Source organism: Mizuhopecten yessoensis, unplaced genomic scaffold (assembly GCF_002113885.1).
Source record: "Mizuhopecten yessoensis strain PY_sf001 unplaced genomic scaffold, ASM211388v2 scaffold11183, whole genome shotgun sequence".
NCBI lineage: Eukaryota > Metazoa > Mollusca > Bivalvia > Pectinida > Pectinidae > Mizuhopecten > Mizuhopecten yessoensis.
The window spans coordinates 1,556,887-1,584,436 of NW_018408921.1; the positions used below are offsets into that span (position 1 = coordinate 1,556,887).

The 27,550-nt window shown below is 36.2% G+C and overlaps 1 protein-coding gene across 2 annotated transcripts in view; it reads right to left on the reverse strand.

The window, feature by feature from the left end:
• Nucleotides 1-27,550, reverse strand: part of LOC110440457 (high affinity cGMP-specific 3',5'-cyclic phosphodiesterase 9A-like) — a 70,006-nt gene that overhangs the window by 32,116 nt on the left and 10,340 nt on the right. Inside the window, exons 2-5 of one of the 2 annotated variants that reach the window (XM_021483557.1) lie at nt 13,047-13,196; nt 9,916-9,979; nt 2,956-3,058; nt 480-622 (exon numbers count right to left, since the gene is read on the reverse strand). In XM_021483557.1, coding sequence (XP_021339232.1) covers nt 480-622; nt 2,956-3,058; nt 9,916-9,979; nt 13,047-13,196 — 460 coding nt within the window. The remainder of the gene's footprint in view (nt 1-479; nt 623-2,955; nt 3,059-9,915; nt 9,980-13,046; nt 13,197-27,550) is intronic. The other variant, XM_021483558.1, reaches the window with a different exon arrangement.

A 27,550-nucleotide genomic window follows, 5' to 3' on the forward strand; every position in this document is an offset into this window, starting at 1 on the left:
AGCACTTGTGACCACAGCTTTTCTTTGTTTCAAAAGAAAATATTGATATGTGTTTGATTGTTTTGTGTCATATATTTAATTTCGAAACTCTTAACTTGCATCATTGCCGGTTCAATTCGCATTTATATGACACTGTGAATTCCTGCTGGTGAATGTATCACGCCACCTTGACTCTGCAGTACACACTTCTGGTGAACGTCTTGATATTTCCCATGTTGTTTTGGCACATCCCAACTGCCAAGATTGAAACAGCATTTCAAATCTCAGAGTACTAATTACAATTCAATTTGTCGATATATTTTCCCAATCGCTGTATAAATCAATTCACACGGTGACGTCGAAGAGACCTGAAAGTTAGGCCTACTATAGTGGAGATTATTTACCTGATATCATCATGTACGTCATACGACTTTAACTTAGAACTTTTAGACGTGAGTGGACAGGTAACAAGGAGTAATTGTAAATGTACGTGTAATTACCTCATTTTCCTGAATTTTTCGAAGACTAATCTGGAGTGTTGTTCGGTCTTGCGATGGGATTGGCTCTTGTCCCAGAACGGTTTTAACGATGTTCCACAGGATATATCTTTCGTAAGTCCCAGCCAGCTCAAGTGATCCACACTCTAGAATGACAATAAACAAAAGTTTGGTATCAGGGCCGCTGTCGTTTATCGCAAGCCAAAAGGTGTGAACAGTTAGACCAGTGTATTTTGTTTATGAAATAATGTTGGACCTAGAAATCTGATGCTGCTTTCAGGCGAGCCTTTGACAAAGCCTTACGAGGCCTGCATAAACATTTGTAGGTCCACCAGGATTTATACCCGAAAATGTTACATTTACAAAAAGACAAACCAAACAGGCCCCTGTACAACATTTACCATCATATATTAGGCATTGCTACTCTACAACCCAACCACATTTAGATGGCATTCATATCAGTCATGAATGCCATAACCCGATTGTTGATGTCACCATTATAATGACATAATAATTGTAACGTTGGGTACCTCTGACCCTCCCTAGATAGATATTGGATGTTTGATTCATTAAACAAACACATACGATAAATACACTATTTGAACTAAATGCTGAATATTGATAAATTAATTTAATTCTCTATTAGATTAACATGTTCCAAAATTGGTAAATATGAGTATTGAACTGCTTTCAGTTGGCAGTTATTCACAGGCATTGACAGGATCGAGTTTGATGCCTGGATATTTCTATTTCCTCCAGAAAGGCTTTACGTAAGTCCCAGTAGAAACAATGCTAGGAATAAGTTTCCACTATCATCTTTTAGAAAATATATATACTTGTTAGAAGAATACACCAAATTGAAAATCTAAGCTTGGATAAGGAGTTTTAAGATACAGGATTACAGTATCCTGTTCAAGTTCACAACATCATAATTTTAGATTATCACTGTATTGTGAAAAGTTTGTGCATGGTGAGAAGAATTTTCTCATCGGCAGCATGTGGATAAAATTGAAAGGCCATCTCAGCGATGAGAAGATTGTTCGAACGACAAACCCTGAAAATACTGAATGATAAACAGTTTATCATCTATATACTACTACCTTATATATTTCTCCTTTAATAAAAAGTTAACTTAATACCATATCTTCCAAATGATTTCTAGGCTCAATGCTCTGTGACAAACATGATCAAGTAGAAGATTTCTACAGAGGTATACCATACCATAATACATATTCTGATTCATTGTTTGGGACAAAATAAGAGGTTGGTGATATGATGAGGCCTGACATTTTTTTTATCTGTTATTCAATATAAATATTGAAGATTTCAAATACATTTTGTGTCAATTTCAGCGGCAGATCCAGAGGGTTTCTTTGGACTTCAAGAACACCCCCACCCCATCCTGAGAATTTTCTTAAAAATCATGTTTTTCACTGTTTTCCTCAATTTCCCCCCCCCCCCCCCCCAAAAACCCCCCCCCCACGGGGGGCCCCCCCCCCCCCCCCCAAAAACCCCCCCCCCACGGGGGGCCCCCCCCCCCCCCCCCGGAAATTTTTTTAAAAAAACTTTTTTTCCCCTTTTTCCCCAATTTCCCCCCCCCCCCCCCCAAAAACCCCCCCCCCACGGGGGGCCCCCCCCCCCCCCCCCCCGGAAATTTTTTTAAAAAAACTTTTTTTCCCCTTTTTCCCCAATTTCCCCCCCCCCCCCCAATGGAAACCCCCATGGACATGTGGAACCCCACTACCCCCAGATAGGTCTCTGGATCTGCCACTGAATTTTCTTACATAAATCAATTTCACATTCGGATCATCAGACAACCCAGACTGAATTTCTCCATTAAAAAGGTATATTCAATTTTGGCATGATAGGTTGCGATGCAAACTAACAGTCAAGCTTCAATTTGTTCAATATCTTTTTACAAATTTTAGGTAATTATGTTTCCATTTTTCTAGATGTTTAATTAAAATTTACCGTATCATTAACCTTAGCTCTTTTTTCTGATCAAAAAGATAAATCTGTCATTTCTTATTTTTCTTACATAGCAGAAGTCATTAACTTTCCGTTTCTACCACACTCCGGAAATAAAAGGCATCAAAAATATCAAATAAAAAGGAATTTTATTTTATTTTCTTGCGTGCCATAAAGAATTTGATACTTTACATAATGTTAAGCATGCACAGACACGTACAATGTGATGGCGATGTTTTTGTCACGTATGAATAATAATGACGCAAACATTCAGACCTCAACCTTGAATTGCCTCTCAGGTGAGAAAAGTAACCATCAGGAAAAGGCTTCGCACACTGATACTTGACATAAATATGTGTCATTGAAATTTTAACTCTTTTCAACTCAATATACTTATAGAATTTATGGATATCAGGTATGACTGCAATTTTAACCGCAGTTTTTTCCGACAGATTGCGGCGAGTTATAACTTTAAGACAGACAACATTGATGGTAACTGCATCAATTATACCTCCAGCTTTTCCTTGAATTGTTCCACTTTTATTTTGAGGTCTTTGACTATAGCAGGTAACTCTCCGTTGTCCACGTACACCCGTGTTTCCAGCTGACCCAGTCTGTAACGAATCAACACACATTTTACTATAACACAGAACTGTACGGCATTTGGCTGTAATGTGACTTCAACTATATTAATATTACGACTTCACAAATCTAGCTTGGGAGATCACTAAACGCCGTCAATACCAGTCAGACATGCTGTTCTTTTAGCTGATTGCACATGTTTTAATAAACAAGCAAGTTTTGGTGAAAATTATATCTATACGTTACATGCAACAATCTAATAATAACACAGGCACAGAATGAATTTAAAAGGAGATTTTCCATTGTCAAACCGGTACTGTATACCAGGAAACTTTTGTCAAGTCAAACTTTTACCCTTTGCCCCTAAAATAAATTTCCACCCAGTGTTAATTTCGCCCAGCACATTTAATTACTAAGGATATTATGTTGTTTCTTTATATTCACTGTAATGATAATTTCGCCCTCATTATGGAGGGTGAAACGTAACTGCAGTATCGGATGCAATACTTTACAGATATTTTGACAAGTTTGTTCGTGCATTTGATCAAATGTCTGGTCACATTGCACTTCATGCCTGCATAACACTTTAATGCCTTATATGGTATAAAAAAAAATCATTTGGCACAGAATGGTTTCCAACTCACTGACTTGTTAGGCTTTGTGTTTTAAGGTTTCACATCCCAGAGCAGACAAAACAATATCGATTTCCATGGCAGTAATTTTTTCAAACCTAAATGATTTGGCCTGATTAGATAATTTTTTCTCATTATCAGAACAAGTTGATGTGTTTATATTTTCATTTGTTTACACCTTTATTATATTTTCATTAAAGTTCTATAAGGTATGGCTTTAGAAATGATTCAATAAAAATGTTTCCAACTCAATTTAGTTGCAGTTCTCGAACAGCGTGGTACAGGGATTCTTAAACTCGCTATATTGGCTGTGCTTCTAAGCTTCATTTCTATTAAAGTCACAAAGCCAGGGCAAGTGCATATTCTAGAGACCTTTTTTTTCTAGATTTGAGATGGTCATAATTTCCAACCTTTAATTGCCATACATAGCAAGGATGCAGCTGTGAGGCACGAACCAGTACACACTACTGTCATTCAATCTGTACTTCATTATTTGGTCTCCTACAGCTTTGAATTCCCAGCTGAGATTTATTGAATGCTGGAGAAGTGATGAAGAGGTAATTTGCAACACAGGGATACAATATTTACTTAAATGTCACCAGACTCTCTTAGCAATTTAAAAGCAAATTATTTTGAAATCTGAAATAATGGTGTGAAATTTCCCCGGTTGACTCGCAGGTACAAATTACTGAAATATTTTATCAATTTCTCAGCTTGTTATTTTTCGACTATGAGCTATATAACATGGTTTGTTGCATAATCCCCCAACAGTCTATATGAATTCACAACAAAAGCAAATTCAAGTTAAGCAGATTGAGATCACATTCTTAAAACAAAAACCAACATTTCTGATTTCTATTCGCATTGACATTGCCACTATGAAACCATCTAAGTTTGGATGGCATTCATATCCAGTGTGAATGCCATGGATCACATGCTGACATCATCATTATTATGACATCATAATGGTAACATTGGTTACCTCTGACCCTCCCCTGACGATGGCTGTTCCATCCATTAAACAATAAAGCATACACTTACTTGATCATTATGCTGAATTTGATGAATACACTTTATTGTATAATTTATGAATAGTTTTTTAAAAATTGTAAATGTAAGTATTAAACAGCTTTCAGTTGGCATTCATAATCAATATAAATGCCAACTGGAACGTGACATATTCCATAAAGCGTTATCATACCAGTTTATATCTGCGATCTAATAATATCTTATAAGTATATACACATATAAACCTTATTGGACCCCCGATTCTCGTGTATACTTTTCACCGTTAGTCTGTATACATAATAATGTAATCAATCACACATCAATATTACGTTCCAAGGAAACCAATGTTTACATGTGCTGTGGGTTTAAACACCATTGAATTTCCATTATAATTGATGATATTGTTAAACAGCGATTAAAGACTTACGTACTTCCACTCAATTTCAATGTACACCGGAATGACATACATTGTGGGCTTACCGAGCTGTATGGAGGGAATATCAACAAGATTTAAACAGGACCGACAGACAATGAATGTCTTAAGTCATATATCTAAACTACAACGAGTTTTATAGTATACTTATTATGTAGTCATATATGAAGAGTAATTATACATTCTGATATATATCACAGCTATTTCTGTTTCTGTATATTTAAATTCTAGGTAACTCTGTTGGTTCTGTCATAAATAAATGATATAGAGATTGTTTATAAAACAGTCGTATGCTCCAGATTTTGATGAAAATGGGGATAAACTCAAAGTCAAAGCAGAAATCAGTGAAGTCTCCGAACATAGGTCACAGTGACCTATATTTGATACACAGGTATACAACATGCGTAAGATGAGTTTGAGGGCTGTTGAATTTCTTGTACATATATTACAGAAATGGCGCTCAATACAAAGTCTAATCAAGATGTCATTCTGACGGACATAAAATGAAAAGACTAATGCCCCTCTGGCCACAATGACCACAAAGCATGAAAATAATTCTCAGACAGAATACTTAAGCTGTAATTAAACTCAGACGGTCAAAAAGTACACCTACTTTAGGGCTGCTAGGTATGTTTAGTCAAATTAAGCTCGTAAAATTGGTAAGATCACTGTGACCAAAAATTATCTGTCATGGCCTGATGGAAAGATTATGTAGTTGATAATGAGATGACTTACGCCAATGTCCATTGTGGTCAGTTATATCTCATTTTTACCTTACTCAACCCAACAGGTACACAATTTAAGTACTACCCTTTCCCCCCTCCAAGAATGATTTGTGCTCAATTCAATTGAAACTTTTCCTGTCATATAGTCAAGAAATAATCTTTTAAACAGTTACCCCCATTTTCCTCTATTCAAACTGCTCCAACCCTTGTCAGTATAGTGTGACCGGGCGGAATGCTATGCTGGGTGCCTTTGGCATGGTATTTCAGTGAGGTAGCACTATAAAATCGGCATCAGGTTCGCACTACCACAAGGAGGCAAATACACCTCCATAGGCCTCCAGCACACTAACACACATATACAACACATGGAGGCATGTCCTTAAATGACTATAGCTGCATGTTGGTAGGACGTTAAACCCTATACAACCAACCAATTTCCCCTATTAAGTCCCCCCTCCCCCCTCGCCCCTGGGGAAGCACACCTCTGCCTGGAGGAGGAGCACTACCTCATTTTTGCAAAGATGATCACTTGTAATGCTATATAACAAACTTAATTTGAAATTTGTCAAGCTACACCTCATCCCAGGTAAGCTAGCTGTTTAAAACTATCATTAGTCTAATACATAGTGTTCATTCATATGGAGACTAACTTGCTCATTTTGGGATCTAAAGAGGATCATTATCTCTATACCTGGTATCACAGCCCTTGATGAAATTTGACCTACTTTACGAGGCAATTAGTAACATGACTGCTTTGTTTATTTGAATTGACACAACATTTTTCTGGCTGCTTGTAAGATGCATGATGCGTGGTGTCAAACATTTCAGACACATTCAGACACAATAAACCGGTCTAATTTGACACCCATTATGACATATTGATTAGATTGTACATTTGTTTAAAATTGAAATTATCACAGGTTGAGAAGTTCACACGGAAAATCAATCATCATACAAAACCCAAAAGTGTTCTGTTTGACACTTATTGCTGATTTCTGAGCTGCTATATACTTTGAGCTTTTAACCATTCTCCCATAATTCAACATTCACCTAGTGTAAATTTCGTCCTTCACATAAAACTACTATGAATAGTATGTTGTTTACCTATCTTTGCTATAATGATAAATTTGCCCTTGATAGGAGGGCCAAAAAGGCGAAAGTAAACTGCGGCAAAACGTTCCTGGTTTACAGTTGTACTTAAGGGTCCTTGTCCCACTGAATGCAAAACAGTAGAGAGTTCTACTGAAGCTTTTCATGTATACAGCAACTTCCTCTTAATTAGATTTGTTTTGGATATAACTATCATGGGAGTATAAGGCCAGAGCAGGTGAGTACTGCTGATCAAGTGACTGGGTTAGTTAGAGCGTCTGTATTGTGATTAGATGTCTGGGGTTTGAATCCAGGTGCGTATTCATGAAACCATTCTCCTGCTCAAACACTATCAATTCAAATACTTAAAAATTCACAACTTGTCCATAATTTTAGAAGAATATTGAATAAACCAAAAGCTGAATCCTCTGTTTAATGTTTACATTTGAATTTGTATTGTGTTACGTGATTTTAACATGTTGTAAGAAAGTTGGCTTTAAATACCATTTTGCTACTGATTCTATTCATTAGGCTGCATATCATTAAATTTGTATAATTTATAATTTATTCAAATGTGGATCCATTTCACAGTTTACACAATTTCTTTTCTAGGTAAACCCCCCATACCCTAATCACCCTTCCTTCTTCCTTCTCCACCTTATCCTTCTTCAGTTCCCCAAAAACATGTATATATATATATATATGCACAATATTTTTACCAGATGTATTGAGGAGATGACTATGTTAAGTTGAAATAACTTGTTGTTTAATTCATTTGAATCTTTTTACAATAGAATATGTTTAAACTAACTTCTTTTCATAAATGATTTGTTCAAAGCTATTGTCATGCCAGTAAAAATTTCCTAATTCCTTGTTACACATTTTTGGCAGTTGTACAGGAATCCTTAAATCAAGTTTTCCTTGTTCAACATTGACAACACAAAGATCAGGTAAAACAGAATAAGATACAGGTATGGTGCCGCGCAAACACATCAATCAAATAAACATACAATAGTAATGGTACGTTAATTGCATGATAAATTCTAATTTCTAAACAACAATAAGGAATGTTCCTAATGACCTACACAGTGATTTATGTAACATTAGCATATACATGTATATATATGTTAAATATTATTTAGTAATCACATTAAATCTTTATATATATATGTTAAGAAACATGACTAGAAAACTATACATTATGCACAATTTATCGCTTTCACACGGTCTTGACATTCATTTTATCCTTTTAACGATAAAAGTTCAAAATCATACGATTCCCATTTGGGTTATGATTCATTTTATAACACTGAATAAATTCCTCAAGAATTTTGCACTCCTGCATGTGTACTGTACCGCTAATGTGAATATGTCAACCAAGCTCCAGGATATTAAACCCAAGTAAGAGGATATTGAATGCTATATATTGGGTGACAAATTTTCACATATTGATAGGAAGGTATGGTCTGGCTTCTACACATAATTTCGGAACAGATTGTCTCCTTGAATACCAATTTGTGTGCATATACCTCAATGTATATTTGAAGAAAAAAAAGTCTAGTTTGCTGCCAATTTTATTCAATGACCTTCAAGAACTTAAACTCTAATACCTGGTATTATAATTTCTTTTTTATTGATCTACCGTAATCGGAGCCATAAATTTGCACCAGGTGGACCTGCCTATTTTCAATATTACCAGGTTTACTTTGTCAATCCCTTGCCACCTCATCAAAACATTGAGATATTGGTATGCACATTAAGAGAGGGTTGACCATTAGGTATAAGTATGTTTAACTCATTCACCCCTGAAATTTCATAATTAACTATTCCAATCTTTGAACAGGAAGAGTTAAAATGTGTCTTCAGAAATGAGAGGTAGCATAATTGGTATATGCAGGAAAAGTCATTGAACAATTTGAGAATGATTGATGATAAATAGATAAGATAATTTTGCTCTACATGAACTCCCTAAAGAAGTTCTTTTATGTTTGAATATAAACATAAATATACATTGGAACCAGTCTTAATCATACCCTGAACAAGTGATTTATCTTTTGAAAACAAAAACATATGTCTCCACTTCTGGCATATTTTCTGCCTTCAGATAACAAATTTTACTGACAATTTTCCACGGTTTATTTGTGACCTTGAGGTAAAGATCACTGTGAACTTTATATATAGAGTGCATGCACACCTTCTGTGATGATGCAGGTGATCAAGTTTCATCATAATATCTTCAAATTCAGCAGGTTAAAATTTATAGTCAATACAAGATTTCTTAGAAAAAAATGCATTTATTTGACCTTTGCCCTAGAGCTGAAGGTCGAAGTGACTTTTTTACACAGTGCTGCCCAATTTTTGTGAGTTATGCAAGCATAACTCAAGTCATATCAAGACATCTTCAGCAGTTTGAAATTTACAGCCTATGCAACATTTCATTGCAATATTTGACCTTTGACCTAGAGGTCAAGGACAAAGTGGCCTCATGATGATCATTATAATGCATGCACAACTTCTGCAAGTGATGCAAGTGTAACTCAATTTTTATTAACTAAACACATTTGAACTCTTCTAATTCAAAGGTTGGAATTAGTTCGCTATGGCTCTTCAGGGTTGAATGAGTTAAGATATCTTCAGCAGTTTGAAATGTACTGTCCACACAAGGTTTCACAGGGCACTATTTGACCTTTGACCTAAAGGTGAAGGTCACAGTAATGTAATTGCAGTGCATTCAACTTGAACATATATGATTTTTTTATGTAAATTGAACTTGTTCTATTCCGAGGACCTGTTAATACTGGTGCCTACAGTGTTCCACAGGTCTTTCTGTACAGGTATGGTTACACTAGCTAGGTAGCAACTTTAAAATAGCCCTTTCACCCCTTTGTAACTTTAGCAGACTGTACTGTACATCGATGGGGAAGAGTCCATAATGGTCTGCAGGGGTGAAAGGGTAAAGCCTCTTGCACACAGATTTATCTTTTTGAGTGTTCTTTACTTACCTTGATTCTATCATGCTGATGTCCACACCTAAGTGGGAACCCTTTTGAGCTTCTGGAAAAAAAACTAAAGTAGAAAATGGCATCTTGTAAATTATGGTTTCGTAAATTATGGTTTCATTGCAAAATTAGTAACTAATTTTCAAAACGATCAGAAATATTTAGTACCTTGATACAAAAGAGGTTAAAATAGACATTCCTGAAGTTTTATTTAGGTTTGGTTTTATTTGTTTAAATAAACGTCCTATTAACAGCCTATAAAGGTCATTTTAGTTAGGTACTAACGATCCTATCTTGTTATATTGTATAGAATTCAGAAAGCGTGTCCCACTGCAGAGAAAAGGGAAGAGAACTGTAATACTTGTCTGGACGAGGAACAACCAATGACCAGGTATTTTAGTTGGTAAGAGTTACTGTCAGTTTTAACATTTTTTGGCTTATTTCATCTTTCCTTTTTTCATAAAAACTCCACAAAGGTACCAGTAGTTTTCAGAAATGATTTATTGAAGATATTGCCATGCAGGTAAGAATTTTAGAATTTGTATATATAGGGAAAGTTTTGCCCAGTTAAATTTTCGCCCTTCATCAGAATGATGCATATTCACCCAGTGTTAATTTCGCCCTTAACCAGAATGATCCATATTCACCCAGTGTTAAATTTGCCCTTAACCAGAATGATCCATATTCACCCAGTGTTAATTTCCCACTTTACCTGAATGATCCATATTCACCCAGTGTTAATTTTGCCCTTAACCAGAATGATCCATATTCACCCAGTGTTAAATTTGCCCTTAACCAGAAAGATCCATATTCACCCAGTGTTAATTTCCCACTTTACCTGAATGATCCATATTCACCCAGTGTTAAATTTTCCCTTAACCAGAATGATCCATATTCACCCAGTGTTAGTTTCGCCCTTCACCAGAATAATCCATATTCACCCAGTGTTAATTTCGCCCTTCCCTAGAATGATCCATATTCACCCAGTGTTAATTTCGCCCTTAACCAGATTGATCCATATTCACCCAGTGTTAATTTCGCCCTTAACCAGAATGATCCATATTCACCCAGTGTTAATTTCCCACTTTACCAGAATGATCCATATTCACCCAGTGTTAATTTCGCCCTTCACCAGAATGATCCATATTCACCCAGTGTTAATTTCGCCCTTAACCAGAATGATCCATATTCACCCAGTGTTAATTTCGCCCTTCACCAGAATGATCCATACTCACCCAGTGTTAATTTCGCCCTTAACCAGAATGATCCATATTCACCCAGTGTTAATTTCACACTTTACCAGAATGATCCATATTCACCCAGTGTTAATTTAGCCCTTAACCAGAATGATCCATATTCACCCAGTGTTAAGTTCGCCCTTAACCAGAATGATCCATATTCACCCAGTGTTAGTTTCGCCCTTCACCAGAATGATCCATATTCACCCAGTGTTAGTTTCACCCTTCCCCAGAATGATCCATATTCACCCAGTGTTAATTTAGCCCTTAACCAGAATGATCCATATTCACCCAGTGTTAATTTCACCTTTCACCAGAATGATCCATATTCACCCAGTGTTAGTTTCACCCTTCACCAGAATGATCCATATTCACCCAGTGTTAATTTCACCTTTCACCAGAATGATCCATATTCACCCAGTGTTAATTTCGCCCTTCCCTAGAATGATCCATATTCACCCAGTGTTAATTTCGCCCTTCACCAGAATAATCCATATTCACCCAGTGTTAATTTCACCTTTCACCAGAATGATCCATATTCACCCGGTGTTAATTTCGCCCTTCACATTTAACTACTATGCACATAATGGTGTTAACTAATGTTCCCTGCAATGATAAATTTGCCCTCATTACTGCAGGCGAAAAAGACAAAATTTAACTGCAGTGAAAATTTCTCGGTATACAGTAGTTAAAGTATTTGGCAGTGGTACAAGGATTCTTAATTCTAAATGTCTATATATACAGGTATATCTGTGGTACAAGGATTCTTAATCCTAAATGTCTATATATACAGCTATATCTGTGGTACAGGGATCCTTAATTCTAAATGTCTATATATATACAGGTTTATCTGTGGTACAAGGATCCTTAATTCTAAATGTCTATATATACAGGTATATCTGTGGTACAAGGATCCTTAATTCTAAATGTCTATATATACAGGTATATCTGTGGTACAAGGATCCTTAATTCTAAATGTCTATATATACAGGTATATCTGTGGTACAAGGATCCTTAATTCTAAATGTCTATATATATACAAGTATATCTGTGGTACAAGGATTCTTAATTCTAAATGTCTATATATATACAGGTATATCTGTGGTACAAGGATCCTTAATTCTAAATGTCTATCTGTGGTACAAGGATCCTTAATTCTAAATGTCTATATATTCAGGTATATCTGTGGTACAAGGATCCTTAATTCTAAATGTATATATATAAAGGCATATCTGTGGTACAAGGATTCTTCATTCTCAATGTCTCAGACATATTTTCTCAATCGCTTGTAAAAATATTAAAGTATGCCTTCTTATAAACTGTTGTACGACGTTGTTAAACTTTTTGACAAATAGAAGTTTATCTTGGGGCATTAAATTCTAGCTTCAAGTTTTGTTTACACATGAGGTTGTTTGAGTGCGATCGAACAAAATTTCCCTAATATCATACATCCGTAACATGTCGTAAAATTCCCAATTCATTGTGTACGCGCAGCAAAATTCCCAATTCATTGTGTCCGCGCAGTAAAATTCCCAATTAAAAAAAGGCACCAGCCCTATAAAAAAAAAAAGTGAAAAAATCACTGTCTATATACAGGTCTATTTGTGGTACAGGGATCCTTAATTTTAAATGACTATATACATATATATATATATGTGTGTACGTACACTATGCGACCTTCACTGCCTAACATACTTTTTTATGCTAACCTCATTGCATTGTTTGATACAATCCTTCCAATGCATCTATCCTGAAAATCAATACCCTTGAATTTTAGTCAGGAAATGAGTTATCCAGTCTACCATTGTTTGTGATGCCTGTATAATGTTTATCAATACTGTGTCAAGTATTTGTATGAAAAGCAACCATACATGATTTCTGTATATACGTACTAACCATTACAATGCGTGGCGACCACCTCCAGCGTGTAGCGAGTGTCGGGAGTATTTTCGGTGAGTTTGGGAGAAATGTTGAGGAGATTTCCTTTTTTGTTGTACAGCTTCAGAATGTCCTCCGGGCCGGCTTCAGCTGCCGCTCGGAATGTCTCTGTAATAAGCGAAAGATACACCATAATGACAAGTGACAGACAAGTTACACCAAATTACACTTAATTGGTAAGCTTTGTCAAACACAGACGGTAGATGGACCCAGGGGGACTATCTTGCCAATTAAATCCCTCACACTCTTGAAGGATCTGTAAACATTGCAGCCTAACAAGAATACAAAAACAGTAACTTTGATATAAATAAACAGTAATTACACGTAACGATCGTAGATTACACAACTGTGTTCTAACATTTATCCACATTTCATCATTAGTTCACTTTGGTATGCAACTTTTTGGATGGATTTTTCAATATGAAGTAAGCCTCCCGCTTCCAGCATGCTGAAGGAATATTTTGACATCAGCAAAAAAATAATATTTCAACAGTTTCTATTTTTCTCTGTCCCCTATTTCATATTATAACTTTTTCATGTTTGGCTTGATGAATACAGGTAGGTGGAATGCTGTAAAAGTTTCCTCATTAATCTCTGCTTATATTATGTTTCAATTTAATAGGCATGCATATAATCAATCAACGAGCATGTGTTTACTTAATGGATCCAGTGTTCATATTAAGTTCCATACTTTTTCATAAATTACTTTAAGGCCCATAAATAGTTATTATGATATTCATAAACTGTGTTTACTGTGAAATCAGACATTTTCATGGTTTTCCCAACAACACACCATTCCGTAGGAATATGAATTCGACAAAACACCATTTTGTGGGTACATTTATTTGCCAATCACAAGTACGACCCATTCAAATGGAGAATTGCTTTATGTCAAACTTGTAATTACTTCCTGTACCTGATATCAATAAAATTAAAAAAAACACGAAAATGAGCGATTTCATAGTAATATATAGGAGTGTTTTTAGTTATTTATGGTAAATACAACTACATATGTGTACACTGTCCAACTTGCTACATTATATCCTACAATGAATCCAGGGGGCCAACACATATCTCTGACTCAAAGCTTTTGTGGCAGCCATATAGCTCATCACAGGACAATGAAATCGCATAAATGTTAGAATTTCTTCTGTACATCAATTATGGGAGGGCTTATTACCAGGCATAGGCTTATTGACAAATAAATATGGATATTACAATTTGTTCAAATTTAAGCCAATTTATGCCATATTAGCAGAGCTATAGACAACAAGGGTAGCCTGAGTGAAATCTCCAAATGGACTAGTAGTGCTAAAATATTGCTTACCTTATTGAATAATATTTGGTTAGTGGGATTCACAAGTGGACAAATAGAAATTCGAAACTACCACCCAAGTTGACTAGTGGTACTCAAAAAAATAATTTCTAGCCCTGTTATATAGTTAAGTACATGTACTCAGTGGTGGTGTTTTTTTTAGTTTTTTTTTTTATCTCAGTTGAACAGGCAACAGGCAGCTGGATCAAATGAAGAAAGGTGACTGGGGGAGACATTGCTAAATAGAAAGAATGAGTAGAAGAACCAAAGAGACAGAGATTGATGTTAACCTCTCCATTGTCGCCTTAGCAGAAAGACACAGGAAAACTCAATTCTACATGGTATCCACATTGGTCGCCTCTTATGATAGTGTGCGCTGGGATATACATTACAAGATGGTGTTGTAGTGACGGATAGTCATAAAGTACTGACAAAACAGTGAAATGCTGTTACATTTGCCTCTAAAGAGATATTCATTTGGTTCATGTGAAAGCAATATAATATATATAAATAATTCCAAAGAAAACTGCAATGTGTGTGCCACTTTTTAGGTCTGTACGAAGATAAGATACCTCTCTGTATTACACCGAAGCTAACATTTCTTGGGGGGATTTTGAACAGCTTAGAGCTGTCAGACACAAACTGTAAACATGCAGCTTCTAATCCTACCAGAGTTCAGTAGCAGGACCCAATTTACAGAACGGATGATGAGCCAGTCAGCAACAGACAGACTTAATTTACACATCCAGCATCCCAAACGGACAGCCTGCTGTTCCCCACTTATATTACTGCAGGCTAAGTTTAATTACGCTGTTATTGAATACTATTGAAATACCACCTGGATCTTCTCAAAATGGCAAATTGTCTACAGCAAAGATGCTGGTTATACACATAAAATCTGTGCTGTAGCACGAGGCTCTGATACACAAGCCAGTGTATACTGGAAAACACCTTGTCAATAGACTTGGAGTACAAGGTTCCTGGTTTTCCAGCGTAACCAGTCCCTAAATTCCAGGCATTCTACATTGTAGTACTTAAAGGTCAACAGTTTATTTCCCATTTTTCTCTACAGTGTGCGATAACTTTTTTGTAAAGGATTTAATTTGGTTTATTTCCTGGATTTAGAAATTCACAATAACACAATTACAGTGTGTACAAAGGAGATTGTTTTCTCTCACCATCCTTCCTTCTACTGAAAGTTACAATCAATCAGCATGGTAAGTTAAATCCTTTCACCACTGTAGACCATAATGGACTCGTCCAGAACAAAGTAAGATTGAGTCTACTAAAGTTATATAGGGGTGCACAAAAATAGAATTATTCCAGTAAAAAGACAAGGTCAATATGTATAGAGTGAAAACAGACTTCAAAGTTTCACCAAGACTAACAATAATTGGGATGCAAACAGATTTATTGAGAGCATTTCATTAAGACTGGCGTTATTCTGGAGTAAATGAAACAACAGTTTGATTACTGTAGTGAAACCAGACTGTGTTGATGGTCGGCGACCAGGTAGCTCAATTCGGGTAGAGCGTCTGTCTAAAGTTCAGAGGGTCCCTGTTTTGAACCTCGGTCTGGCCGTGCATTTTTCCATCTGCTGTTAGAGTGGTGCCTGAACATGTGACCAACCCTTGTTTTAAGTACTGGGTGTGAATCCCAGTCTGGACGTGTATTTTTTCCATTTCCTTTTACATTACTATAACAAAACAGTGAATGCTTCTACTGTAAGGGTTGGATGTCGTTTGGTCAGCCATGACAGAATGCTGGTTAAGCCAGGGTTTAAGACATGAAGTCATCATATCAAGCACTGTTAGCTTTCACTGTAGATTTATAAGCAAGGAATTGGGGTTTGTTTTTGTGACATGTATTCAGCTTTTTGTTTCAGCAATGGAGTATAAGTCAGTTCTGGTGAAAACACCACCTATGAATATAAAACGGCTTTGTGTTTATTTCATGGACGATGAAACTCTTATACAATGTATAGTAACAACAACAGTGTATGTTTGTTTTGTGTTTTAGGTTTTATCAACAGCTATGGTCATTTAATTAGGATTATACCAGGTTTTGGTGGTGAAGGAAAATCGGAGCACCTAGAGAAAAACCACCAACCTGCAGCTAGCTAGTACCTTGCGACTGCACCATGTTAGGCCTCAAACCTGTATAGTGAAGGGCTAGTGAACAACTCAGGGACCTGTTTTTGTTATATGTTCCCTATATAATTAATATGCTTTCAATTGTGATAAACTGAACATTCCTGACCTGGATTGAACATTCCTGACCTGGATCTGATAAGTTTTATCAAAACAACTTTTTTTTTTATTGATTTTGAAGATTATGGACTAGAATAACATTTACTGAAAATTAAGCATATATATATACATGTATGAACTGTGACTTGAGGTTATAATGCACTATTGCAGGTCAGTGACCTATGTCTATTGTTATACAGCATTTGATATATAGCCCCATATCTAGCTAGAATAATCCACTCTATGGCACTATAGTACAGAGTTAATGAATACACTATCAATACAAAGGAGTTTGAAGGTGCTTCCTTAATTATGAGGTGTCTACTACTATTCCTATGCCACCTAGCTAATACCTCCACATGTGTGAGCCAGCAAGTGTGTTGGATATGTTTGTGTTATATGTTTTGCAGTGTGACCTTGCTTCCAATGATTTTTTTTTCCAGCACAGACATGATCACTGTAGAAATCAGTCCAGACCATTTTATACTCCACATCAGTTGTTGGGAGTTGTGTGGGCCGAGGGGGCAGGGGGAAAACCCTTATGTCTGGAAATTCCATGCAAAAATGATGACTTCAGTGACTGAACTCCTGCCATCAGTGATGAAGGCAGAAGCGTTCATGACTAATGGCTTAAACTGCCCAAGAGACTAATGGCAAATGTTATGTTGGTGCCTCATGCAGAGGTCAAATTTCATGAAAATATCTTTAAAATATGAGCCAGTTTTCTTACCCTAGGAAATTACCTGTGGATAAAATGGGAGATGAATCTGTATAAAGATGGAGAAACAATAACTGTCTTTGATAAAGGTTCACGTACATACATCAGTATTTGATCAATAAAATACAAAACTCAAAACCTAGCCTAAAGCCTATGGTTGGATAATAGTGCGTAAATGTCCTACACAAAACCTGTTTAGCAACATCAAGACTTATCTAACTGACAAAATATACATGTATATATTCATTTCGAATGTGTAACAGTGACACCTTCCATGAATTTATACATGTTTAATGAGCTTTTATTCCAATGGGTTTTCAGTTGAAACTTTCACAGTATATTGTAACGTTCATGCAATAAATAATGTAGCTTCATGCAGGCCTTTGCCAGTTCTCTCATTTATTAACGTACATCTTTGCTGTTGATTATATTTTATAAACACGATCTCTGATCGATGTAACACAAATAATTGTCTGACATGAATATCACTCCCACAGCCTATGGTAGAGAACCAGCAGTGATAGTGATGGTGTAATAGACGTGAAGAAAATTTCTTAATATACCTACATTTGTTTATGCAAATGACTGAATCATCTGAATTGAGGGAAATAATTTAGAAGCAAAGAGTTAATTTTCTCTTATCCTGGACAGGTGCATATCCACAATTTACCTGGTGTGAGATATCCTTGAATTGTCTCACCCTAGGGTTGCATTGGGATGGGGGGATTCCCCTGTCAATACACTTGACATTACGTCAACTATGCATCGAGTCTAGATCTGTTACATCAATGTTGGATCATTCATATGACAGGGTAAACAGGGTAAGCGAAAAAGAATAATTCACCCCCTTGAGGCAAAATAGGAGAATCTCAACCCTCGGGATAGGTTCTTAATTTGCCAAACACTCAGCAAAGCCTCATATTTGGCAATTTAAAAATCATTCCCTCTGGTTGAGATTCTCCTATCTCACTCACAAGAGGGTGAGCATGCAACTCTATTAATCTCCATTATTAGAGTCGGTTTTTATTTTGTTTTAAGTTCTATTTACAGCTCATTTAAAGACGTGCCTCCATGTGTGTTGTGTATGTGTACATGTGTGTACATTTTGTATGTGTGTCAGAGGCACAGAAAGATCGTCGAATTGCATGGTACGCCATCTTGAAGAGACAGGATTTTTCTTCCGGATCCATTTGTACACAGAATATAAATATATAACTGTAGCACAGTTGAGCAAGGAAAATCCAGATCCGTTTGTATACAGAATATAAATATAGAATTATAGCACAGTTGAGCAAGGACACTTCTGTTGGAAAAATAGCTCAATCAACTTAAGTACTTAACTAATTCACCACCCCTACATATCTAAGCCCACTCTTTGATTTGGTAAGGTTCAAATGTGACTTTTGGGGTGAACGGGTACTCTAGCTCCTTAAATATGTCCTCTATAGTTATTAGAAATATGATACTTGCATTCTTTGATCACCAATGTAACAAGAATTGTTTAGGATAATGATACCATATGATGTACTCTTCATATATACCATATACAACTTTAATTAAAAGCTGTCTTTATCCAGCAATAACCCCATGTCTGTTAATAAGCCCGCCCATGTATTTTGCAGTTCAACGTGTCAATATCAGCAGGCTCTAGCTATAGGAGACTATACTGTATACACAGAAATTTAATTTTCTCCCAGTAAAACTTTCCCCTTCACATTTAATTATTATGAATATAATGCTGTTTACTAATGTTCAATTTGCATTCATTACGGAGGGCAAAAAAGGCAAAAATTAAACTGCAGCGAGAATTTCCTGATAAACATGACATAAAGGGAATTTAGAGAAGCTGTAAAGATACCATGCAGCATGCAAATAATAAGCTGATACAAAACAAGAGGCCCAGGGGGCCTGTATCACTCACCAGTTTCTTTTGTTACATGAAACTTACATATAGGTAACTTCAGACCAAATTTGGCAACAAAAACACAAGACATTTTAATATCTCTTAAACACTTCTTAAGATATTGTTGTTTGAAATTTCAGATTTTAATTTTAAAGTTTTTAACCCACGTTGACCTACCCAAGTATCATGACTCTAGACCAAATGCTTCTTAGGATGTCATTGATTAAAGGTTTTAACATATTTGACCCCTGTGACCTTGAAATTAGGTCAAGGTCCTTTTAATGGGGAAACTTTATAGCACTCCATCCCATGTACCCTGGGCCTTATGGAACTTGAAAAGAAGATTGTTTAAGCTTTTAACTTGTGTTGACCTTTGGCCCCTCACTTGCACTTTAAGTTGACATTTGACTTCATTACTGTAATTAAGAACAAATTTGCACTGCTGGTCTTCATAACATACCCTAGTATCATGACTCTAGTCCAAATGGTTCTTAGGATATTGTTATTTGAAGTTTTTAACATATTTGACCCGTGTGACCTTGAAACTAGGTCAAGGTCATTTTAATGAGGATATTTTATAGCACGCCATCCCAGGTACCTATATCGCTACTGGCCAAATATCATGACCCTGGGCCTTATGGAACTTGAAAAGAAGATTGTTAAAGCGTTTAACCAATGTTAACGTTTGACCCCCAACTAACACTTAAAGTTAACCTTTGACCTCATTTCTGTAATTAAGAGAAAGATTCTCACTGCTAGTCTACATAACATACGCAAGTATCATGACTCTTGTCCAAATGGTTCTTAGGATATTGTTGTTTTACGTTTTTAACATATTTGACCCCTGTGACCTTGAAAGTACGTCAAGGTCCTTTTAATGACAAAACTGTATAGCACTCCACCCCAGGTACCTACTGGCCAAATATCATGACCCTAAGTCCTCCAGTTCTTCAGGAGAGATCGTTCAAAAGGAATAGTTGACGGAGGGCCGACGGCCGACGGAGTACGGCATAATCTACTGAGTGTTTTCCCTATAGAAGTCAAATCAAGATCACATTAAATGTTTTGATTTGCATTATGATTTGTTTCTTATTTTAAAACAAGAGGCCCAATGGGCCTGCATCGCTCACCTGGTATTAATCTCACACTTGTAATCTTAAAAGTGGACTAAAATACAGCTACAGGCAGAATATCAGTGTTTGATTCATAAGAACATATTAAAAGATTTAAACAAATGACCCCTGTGAGGTTGAATGTCCAACAAGGACATTAGGTTGAAAGTGGGTCAAGGTCATTCATTTGAACAAACTTGGTAGCCTTTCATCCCAGCATGCTACAGGCCCAATATCAGTACCCTGGGCCTTTTTGTTATTGAGAAGAAGTGGTTTGAAGATTAAAAGACATTTGGCCCCTGTGACCTTAAAAGTGGGTCAAGGTCATTCATTTGAACAAACTTGGCAGCCCTTCATCCCAGCATGCTACATGCCCAATATCAGTACCCTGGGCCTTTTGGTTATTGAGAAGTTGTTCGAAGATTTTAAGACATTTGACCCCTGTGACCTTGAAAGTGGATCAAGGTCATTCATTTGAACAAACTTGGTAGCCCTTTATCCAAGCATGCTACTGGCCAAATATCATAACCCCATGCCTCTAAGTTATTCAGAAGAAGTTGTTTAAAGATTTTTAACGATTTGACTCCTGTGACCTTGAATATATGTCAAGGTCATTCATTTGAACAAACTTGGTAGCCCTTCATCCTTAGCGTGATACTGGCCAAATATCATTATCCTAGGCCTCTTAGTTATTGAGAAGATGTTGTTTAAAGATTCTTCAAGACAATTGACCCCTGTGACCTTGAAAATGGGTGAAGGTCATTCATTTGAACAAACTCTGTAGCCCTTCATCCCAGCATGCTAATGGCCAAATATCATCACCCTGGGCATTTTGGTTATTCAGAAGAAGTTTTTTAAAGTTTTTAACATATTGACCCCTGTGACCTTAAAAATAGGTGAAGGTCATTCATTCGAACAAACTCAGTAGCCCTTCATCCCAGCATGCTACTGGCCAAATATCATCATCCTAAGCCTTTTGGTTATTGAGAAGAAGTTGTTTAAAGTAAAAAATTGACGCTGGATGGACACCTGAAGGGCCAGGTGAGCTAAAAAAGGTATCTGTCTTTACATATATTTCTGAAAGAACAAATTGACTAATCAGAGTTAATTTGGGAAGGGCCTAAATGGCACAGATCTAATAATACATAACATTGAAATGTAGAATATTGTCATAATGCACATTGCCTACTTGATACTCCCAAAAGAACCACTCGCTCTTCAATCCATGTTTGACACTAAAAAGTGCACTTCCGGAGAAAAAGTGGTCACATGCAGGAAGTCACATAATTTATTTTTGATATATACTATATAGATAAACTATAAATAAAATAATTTAAATGAAATCACCTGGAGTTTATTAGCCTTCATATACATTTTTCCCAGTAATGGAATTGGTACAGATATTAAGCTAAAGACAGGTCTTAAATTTATTACAAGGGCTATATATATATATGCATCCCATTTCTTTTTCATCCTTAAATAAACTAGGGTGTAAAATAAGGTGACAATATGATATGCCCCGGCCCAGACAAAGTGACGCATGATGAACAAAGGGCCATAACTCTGTATATCATGAAGTGGAAGACTTGATTTCTGTACAACACGCAGCCAATTACACTTAAGAGGTACTCACGTACAAAATTTGGCAATTGTAGGTGACAGAGTATACAATGTAGGTGACAGAGTATACAATGTATGCCCTTGACAATGTCATGTAGGTGACAGAGTATACATTGTAGGTGAAAGAGTATACAATGTAGGTGACACAGTATACAATGTAGGTGACACAGTATACAATGAAGGTGACATAGTATACAATGTAGGTGACAGAGTATACAATGTAGGTGACAGAGTATACAATGTAGGTGACAGAGAATACAATGTAGATGACATAGCATACAATGTAGGTGACAGAGTAAACATTGTAGGTGACAGATTATACAATGTAGGTGACAGAGTATACAATGTAGGTGACAGAGTATACATTGTAGGTGATAGAGTATACATTGTAGGTGACAGAGAATACAATGTAGATGACATAGCATACAATGTAGGTGTCAGAGTAAACATTGTAGGTCAGATTATACAATGTAGGTGATAGAGTATACATTGTAGGGGACAGAGAATACAATGTAGATGACATAGTATACAATGTAGGTGACAGAGCATACAATGTAGATGACAGAATATACAATGTAGGTGACAGAGGATACAATGTAGGTGACACAGTATATAATGTAGGTGACACAGTATATAATGTAGGTGACACAGTATACATTGTAGGTGACATAGTAGACAATGTATGTGACAGAGTATACAATGTAAGTGACAGAATATACAATGTAGGTGACAGATTATACAATTAAGGTGACAGAGTAGACAATATAGGTGACACAGTATACAATGTTACAATTTAGGTGACAGAGTATACAATGAAGGTGACAGAGTATACAATGTAGATAACAGAGTATACAATGTAGGACAGTATACAATGTAGGTGACAAAGTATACAATATGTAGGTGACAGAGTATACTTTGTAGGTGACAGAGTAGACATTGTAGGTGACAGAGAATACAATGTATGTGACAGAGAATACAATGTATGTGACAGAGAATACAATGTAGATGACATAGTATACAATGTAGGTGACAAAGTATACAATGTTACAATGTAGGTGACAGAGCATACAATGTAGATGACAGAATATACAATGTAGGTGACAGTATACAATGTAGGTGATACAGTATACAAGGTTACAATGCAGGTGACAGAGTATACAATGTTGGTGACAGAGTATACAATGAAGGTGACATAGTATACAATCTAGGTGACAGAGTATACATTGTAGGTTATAGAGTATACATTGTAGGCGATAGAGTAGACAATGTAGGTGACAGAGCATACAATGTAGGTGACAGAATACAATGTAGATGACAGAGGAAACATTATAGGTGACAGATTATACAATGTATGTGACAGTATACAATGTAGGTGCCACAGTATACAATGTAGGTGACACAGTATATAATGTAGGTGACACAGTATACACTGTTACAATGTAGGTGACAGAGTCTACAATGTAGATGACAGAGCATACAATGTAGGTGACAGAGCATACAATGTAGATGACAGAGCATACAATGTAGGTGACAGAGTCTACAATGTAGATGACAGAGTATACGTTGTGGGTGACAGAGTAGACAATGTAGGTCACAGAGTATACAATGTAGATGTCAGAGTATACATTGTAGGTTATAGAGTATACATTGTAGGCGACAGAGAATACAATGTAGATGACAGAGCATACAATGTAGGTGACAGATTATACATTGTAGGTGACAGAGGAGACAATGTAGGTGACACAGTAACAATGTAGGTGACAGAGTAGACATTGTAGGTGACAGAGTCGACAATGTAGGTGACAGAGCATACAATGTAGATGACAGAGTATACAATGTATATGACAGAGGATAAATTGTAGGTGACAGAGTAGACATTGTAGGTGACAGAGTATACAATGTAGGTGACAGAGTATACAATGTATGTGACAGAGTATACATTGTATGTGACAGAGTATACAATGTAGATGACAGAGTATACAATGTAGGTGACATAGTATACATTGTATGTGACAGAGTATACAATGTATGCCCTTGACAATGTCACCCTGGTTAAAAACTAGCTGGTTCCAACCGACTCGGCTAGGGAGAATTTCTCTTTAGCACATTCGGTAGAGCGTAAGACCAGTAAACCAGGGTCCCGGGTTCCACTCCTGGTGGAGGCATTGAACAAATAATGACCTCTGTTACAACAACATACCACACAGATGGGTGAACAAATTGACTAACGGACAGGAGTTGAGAACTCATATAGTCCCCACAAGTATTATCTGTTGTTGTTGAGGGTAGGGTTTGTCTAACAATCATTTCATTTTGATCAGTGCTATCACCCAAACGTTTGCTAAATAGAAAATATTGTTGACCTTAATATAATTATTGTACTTACTTTGAGTCACTTTACATGCATACACACCTAGATGACAACAGTAAAGTGTTAAGCTGTCTCTTTGACTATGTTATTATATATTCATGGCTATTGTAAGGTTCATTTTGAAATTCACTGCAAAGAAATACGGGACTTGTGAACATGTCATTATAATTTAATGCATTGAAATTTACAATACAAACCACAATGAAGGTACCTCTATATATTCAGGTTCTTTTGGACCTAATTATTCTATTTTTTAGCAGGCCTATTCCTGGGAACTCCAAGGACCATTTCGCAATGGATACACTTAACCTTGTACGTACATGTCATTGACTCATTGTACATGTCCCTGTGATCAGTTAACCATTTCACCCCTATGTAACTTTTGTAAACTCTACCATGCATCGATCTGGTTGCGTCCATTTTGGTCTACAGTGGTGAAAGGATTAAGTGTGAAGAAAGCCGATATCCACACTTACTACACACAGATATTTATATAAGACGTTCAAAGCAAATTAAATCAGTCCCTTATTTATTAAACAGTTGGAAGTCCTCAATTTGTTCATGTTGATCAATTATAAGCAATTGATGAACAGCCACTCTAAAACTTCAACCAAAGGTGAGAAACATGACCGTCAATAAGTTTCAAATCTTTCTGTGATGCATCTTATATTCAGGTCATTTCTAGCACACTTTAACTGGGTTGATTGCCAGCAACCAGGTAGCTCAACTGATTAGAGCTTATAGGTGTAGAGTTTGCAGGTCATGGATTCGAATCCTAGACATTAACTTTTTCCTTTCCTGTAACATGTCATCCAATTAAATACACCCATGAAAGGTGAAATGGGGTCTTTTGTGTCTTCGGAGTCGGAAACATAGTTAAAGGAGGGAGGAAATTTAAGTAGCAGAAGTGGAATTGGTTGATCACTGGTAACTATATAAATACATGAAGCTTAATTGGTTAGAGTGTCTATACAGAATTATATCGAGGTCTCGGGTTGGAATCACAGTCTAGCATTTTTTCTCTTCCTGTTACATAATGCACTAATATGAAGTATTATTTTTTTATTTTCCCATTATTAATTAAATGGATTTTTTTCCACTTGTACTGAACAATTATACATTTTAATGTTTAGTTTCTTTTCATGAACTAATACTGTTTCCCACAATGGACAATTGTTAATCATTTAAAAAATATTCCTGACACTATCAGAAAAGATTACTCAATACTGTTCAAGTAAAGAGAGCACCTGCAACCTAATGTCTAGTATCAAATATATTATACCATACAATGATTGAGGAAGAACTTTCAATCTCGTCCAATATACAAGACAGCAGGGAGGATGTATCCGAAATTAACTTATACAGAAAAAAAAATCATCCAGTCAAATGTCCGCCTTTCAACGATAAAATCTGTTGTTGCCCAATATTAAATTTACCCCTAACATTTACTTACGAAGTGGATTATGTTGTTTACAAATGTTCACTCATTAATATTACAGTGAGCAAAAAAGGCGAAAATTAAATTGCGGCAAAAATTCCACAGTATACAGTAACTTGACAGCAGGGAAGGGTCGTGCATCAGTACTGAAAATCTGGTCATAAGTACCTGAAGAATTGAAGTCGGTTGTAAAACTGCTTCATTCAGGACGGAGTAATCTGCTTTCAGATCAATACTGTACATTTCGTTATTCTGATTCATATTTGAAATCTGATTAAGATAATGATTGTGTTAATATGGAGACAGCTAAATAAGAGAGATGTTGCGATCGTCACACAAACGAGGTCAAATTCCCAAATCGACATGTCAATTAAATAATATGTATAATTTTCCCTCACGTATGTCAATGGTTATGCTCCATTAAATTAGTACAGATCATAAATTACAATCCATTATCGGTTAGATTTATCAATTACAACATTTAGTGATCACAGAATAACAACAGAGGACATGCGTCCGTGGTGGCCAAGTGGTATAAGGCGTCTGACATTCTGCTACCACTAGCCCTCCACCACTGGGTTGCGGCTTCGAAACCTACGTTGGGCAGTCACCAGGTACTGGCTGTCGGTCCGTGAGAATATACTCATATATTATCTGTTGCTACAAATATTCGCTGTAATGATAAATTGGCCCTCATTACGTAGGGCGAAAAACACCATAATTAAACTGCAGCAAAATTTATTGGAATACAGTATACATGTGTACAAACACTGATATCCTGCAATAAGCCTAAGGGGCCAGCACAAAGTCTCCGAGTTGATGGATAAGCTTATCACAGGAAAATGTAAATGTGATAGTACTACTGTTGGCATTTCCTATTGAAATTCAATATATATCCGTGGGCTTATTACCAGGCATGGGCTTATTGCTTGATAAATATGGATATATATAGAAATAAAGAAAATTTTACATACATTCAGCTAAATTTTCTGCAGTTTTCCTTGAAGGGTGGGCATTTTGAACAAATATCTATAGGGTCATTTTTGGGATTCACAAAGGAGGACTCAGAGTCCAGGCTTTGAAGTGAAGTTAATTTTTAACCCCAAGACTGGCCTGATTTAAAAAAAAAAATGTTTTCTAATCTTTCCAATTCAAGTTCTTTCAATACAAGAACACTTCCAACATAACAGAATTAGTAAATGAGGAAAGCCTTTGAGATTAGAAGAAGCGTTCCTTGATCAAGGTATACATAGGTATATGTGATATATTTTTATTTTTCAATGGCACAACATTTTACATGGAAGAATGAAAGTCTCATTATATGGTCTTTTCTCCGATTCCTTTAATCATGTAAAATGCCAATCAATGTGATCCTTTTGATCAACTAGACACTGAAAGGGAGTATTAAATTCCCTAGAAACAGTTACATTATAACTGTTCCATTTCAAATTGTCTTTGTTTCCCTGCAGTCATTAATCCAAACCTTGAGGTATATATACAATGTATATCAGACATGCAGAGTCTAAGTTGAAAGCATGTCGGTGGTACTGCAATCTGTAGAATTATGACCTTTTCATTTTTATATAATTGTACATGTAATTAACTTGTCCCTTTAAACGTGACTTGTATATTCCGTGACTTGTATATTCCGTTATAGAGTGAAGTATCAAGTTCTCCTTGTTCCATTTAAATTACAATACAACCGAACCTGTCATACAAATTATGTATATGTACCA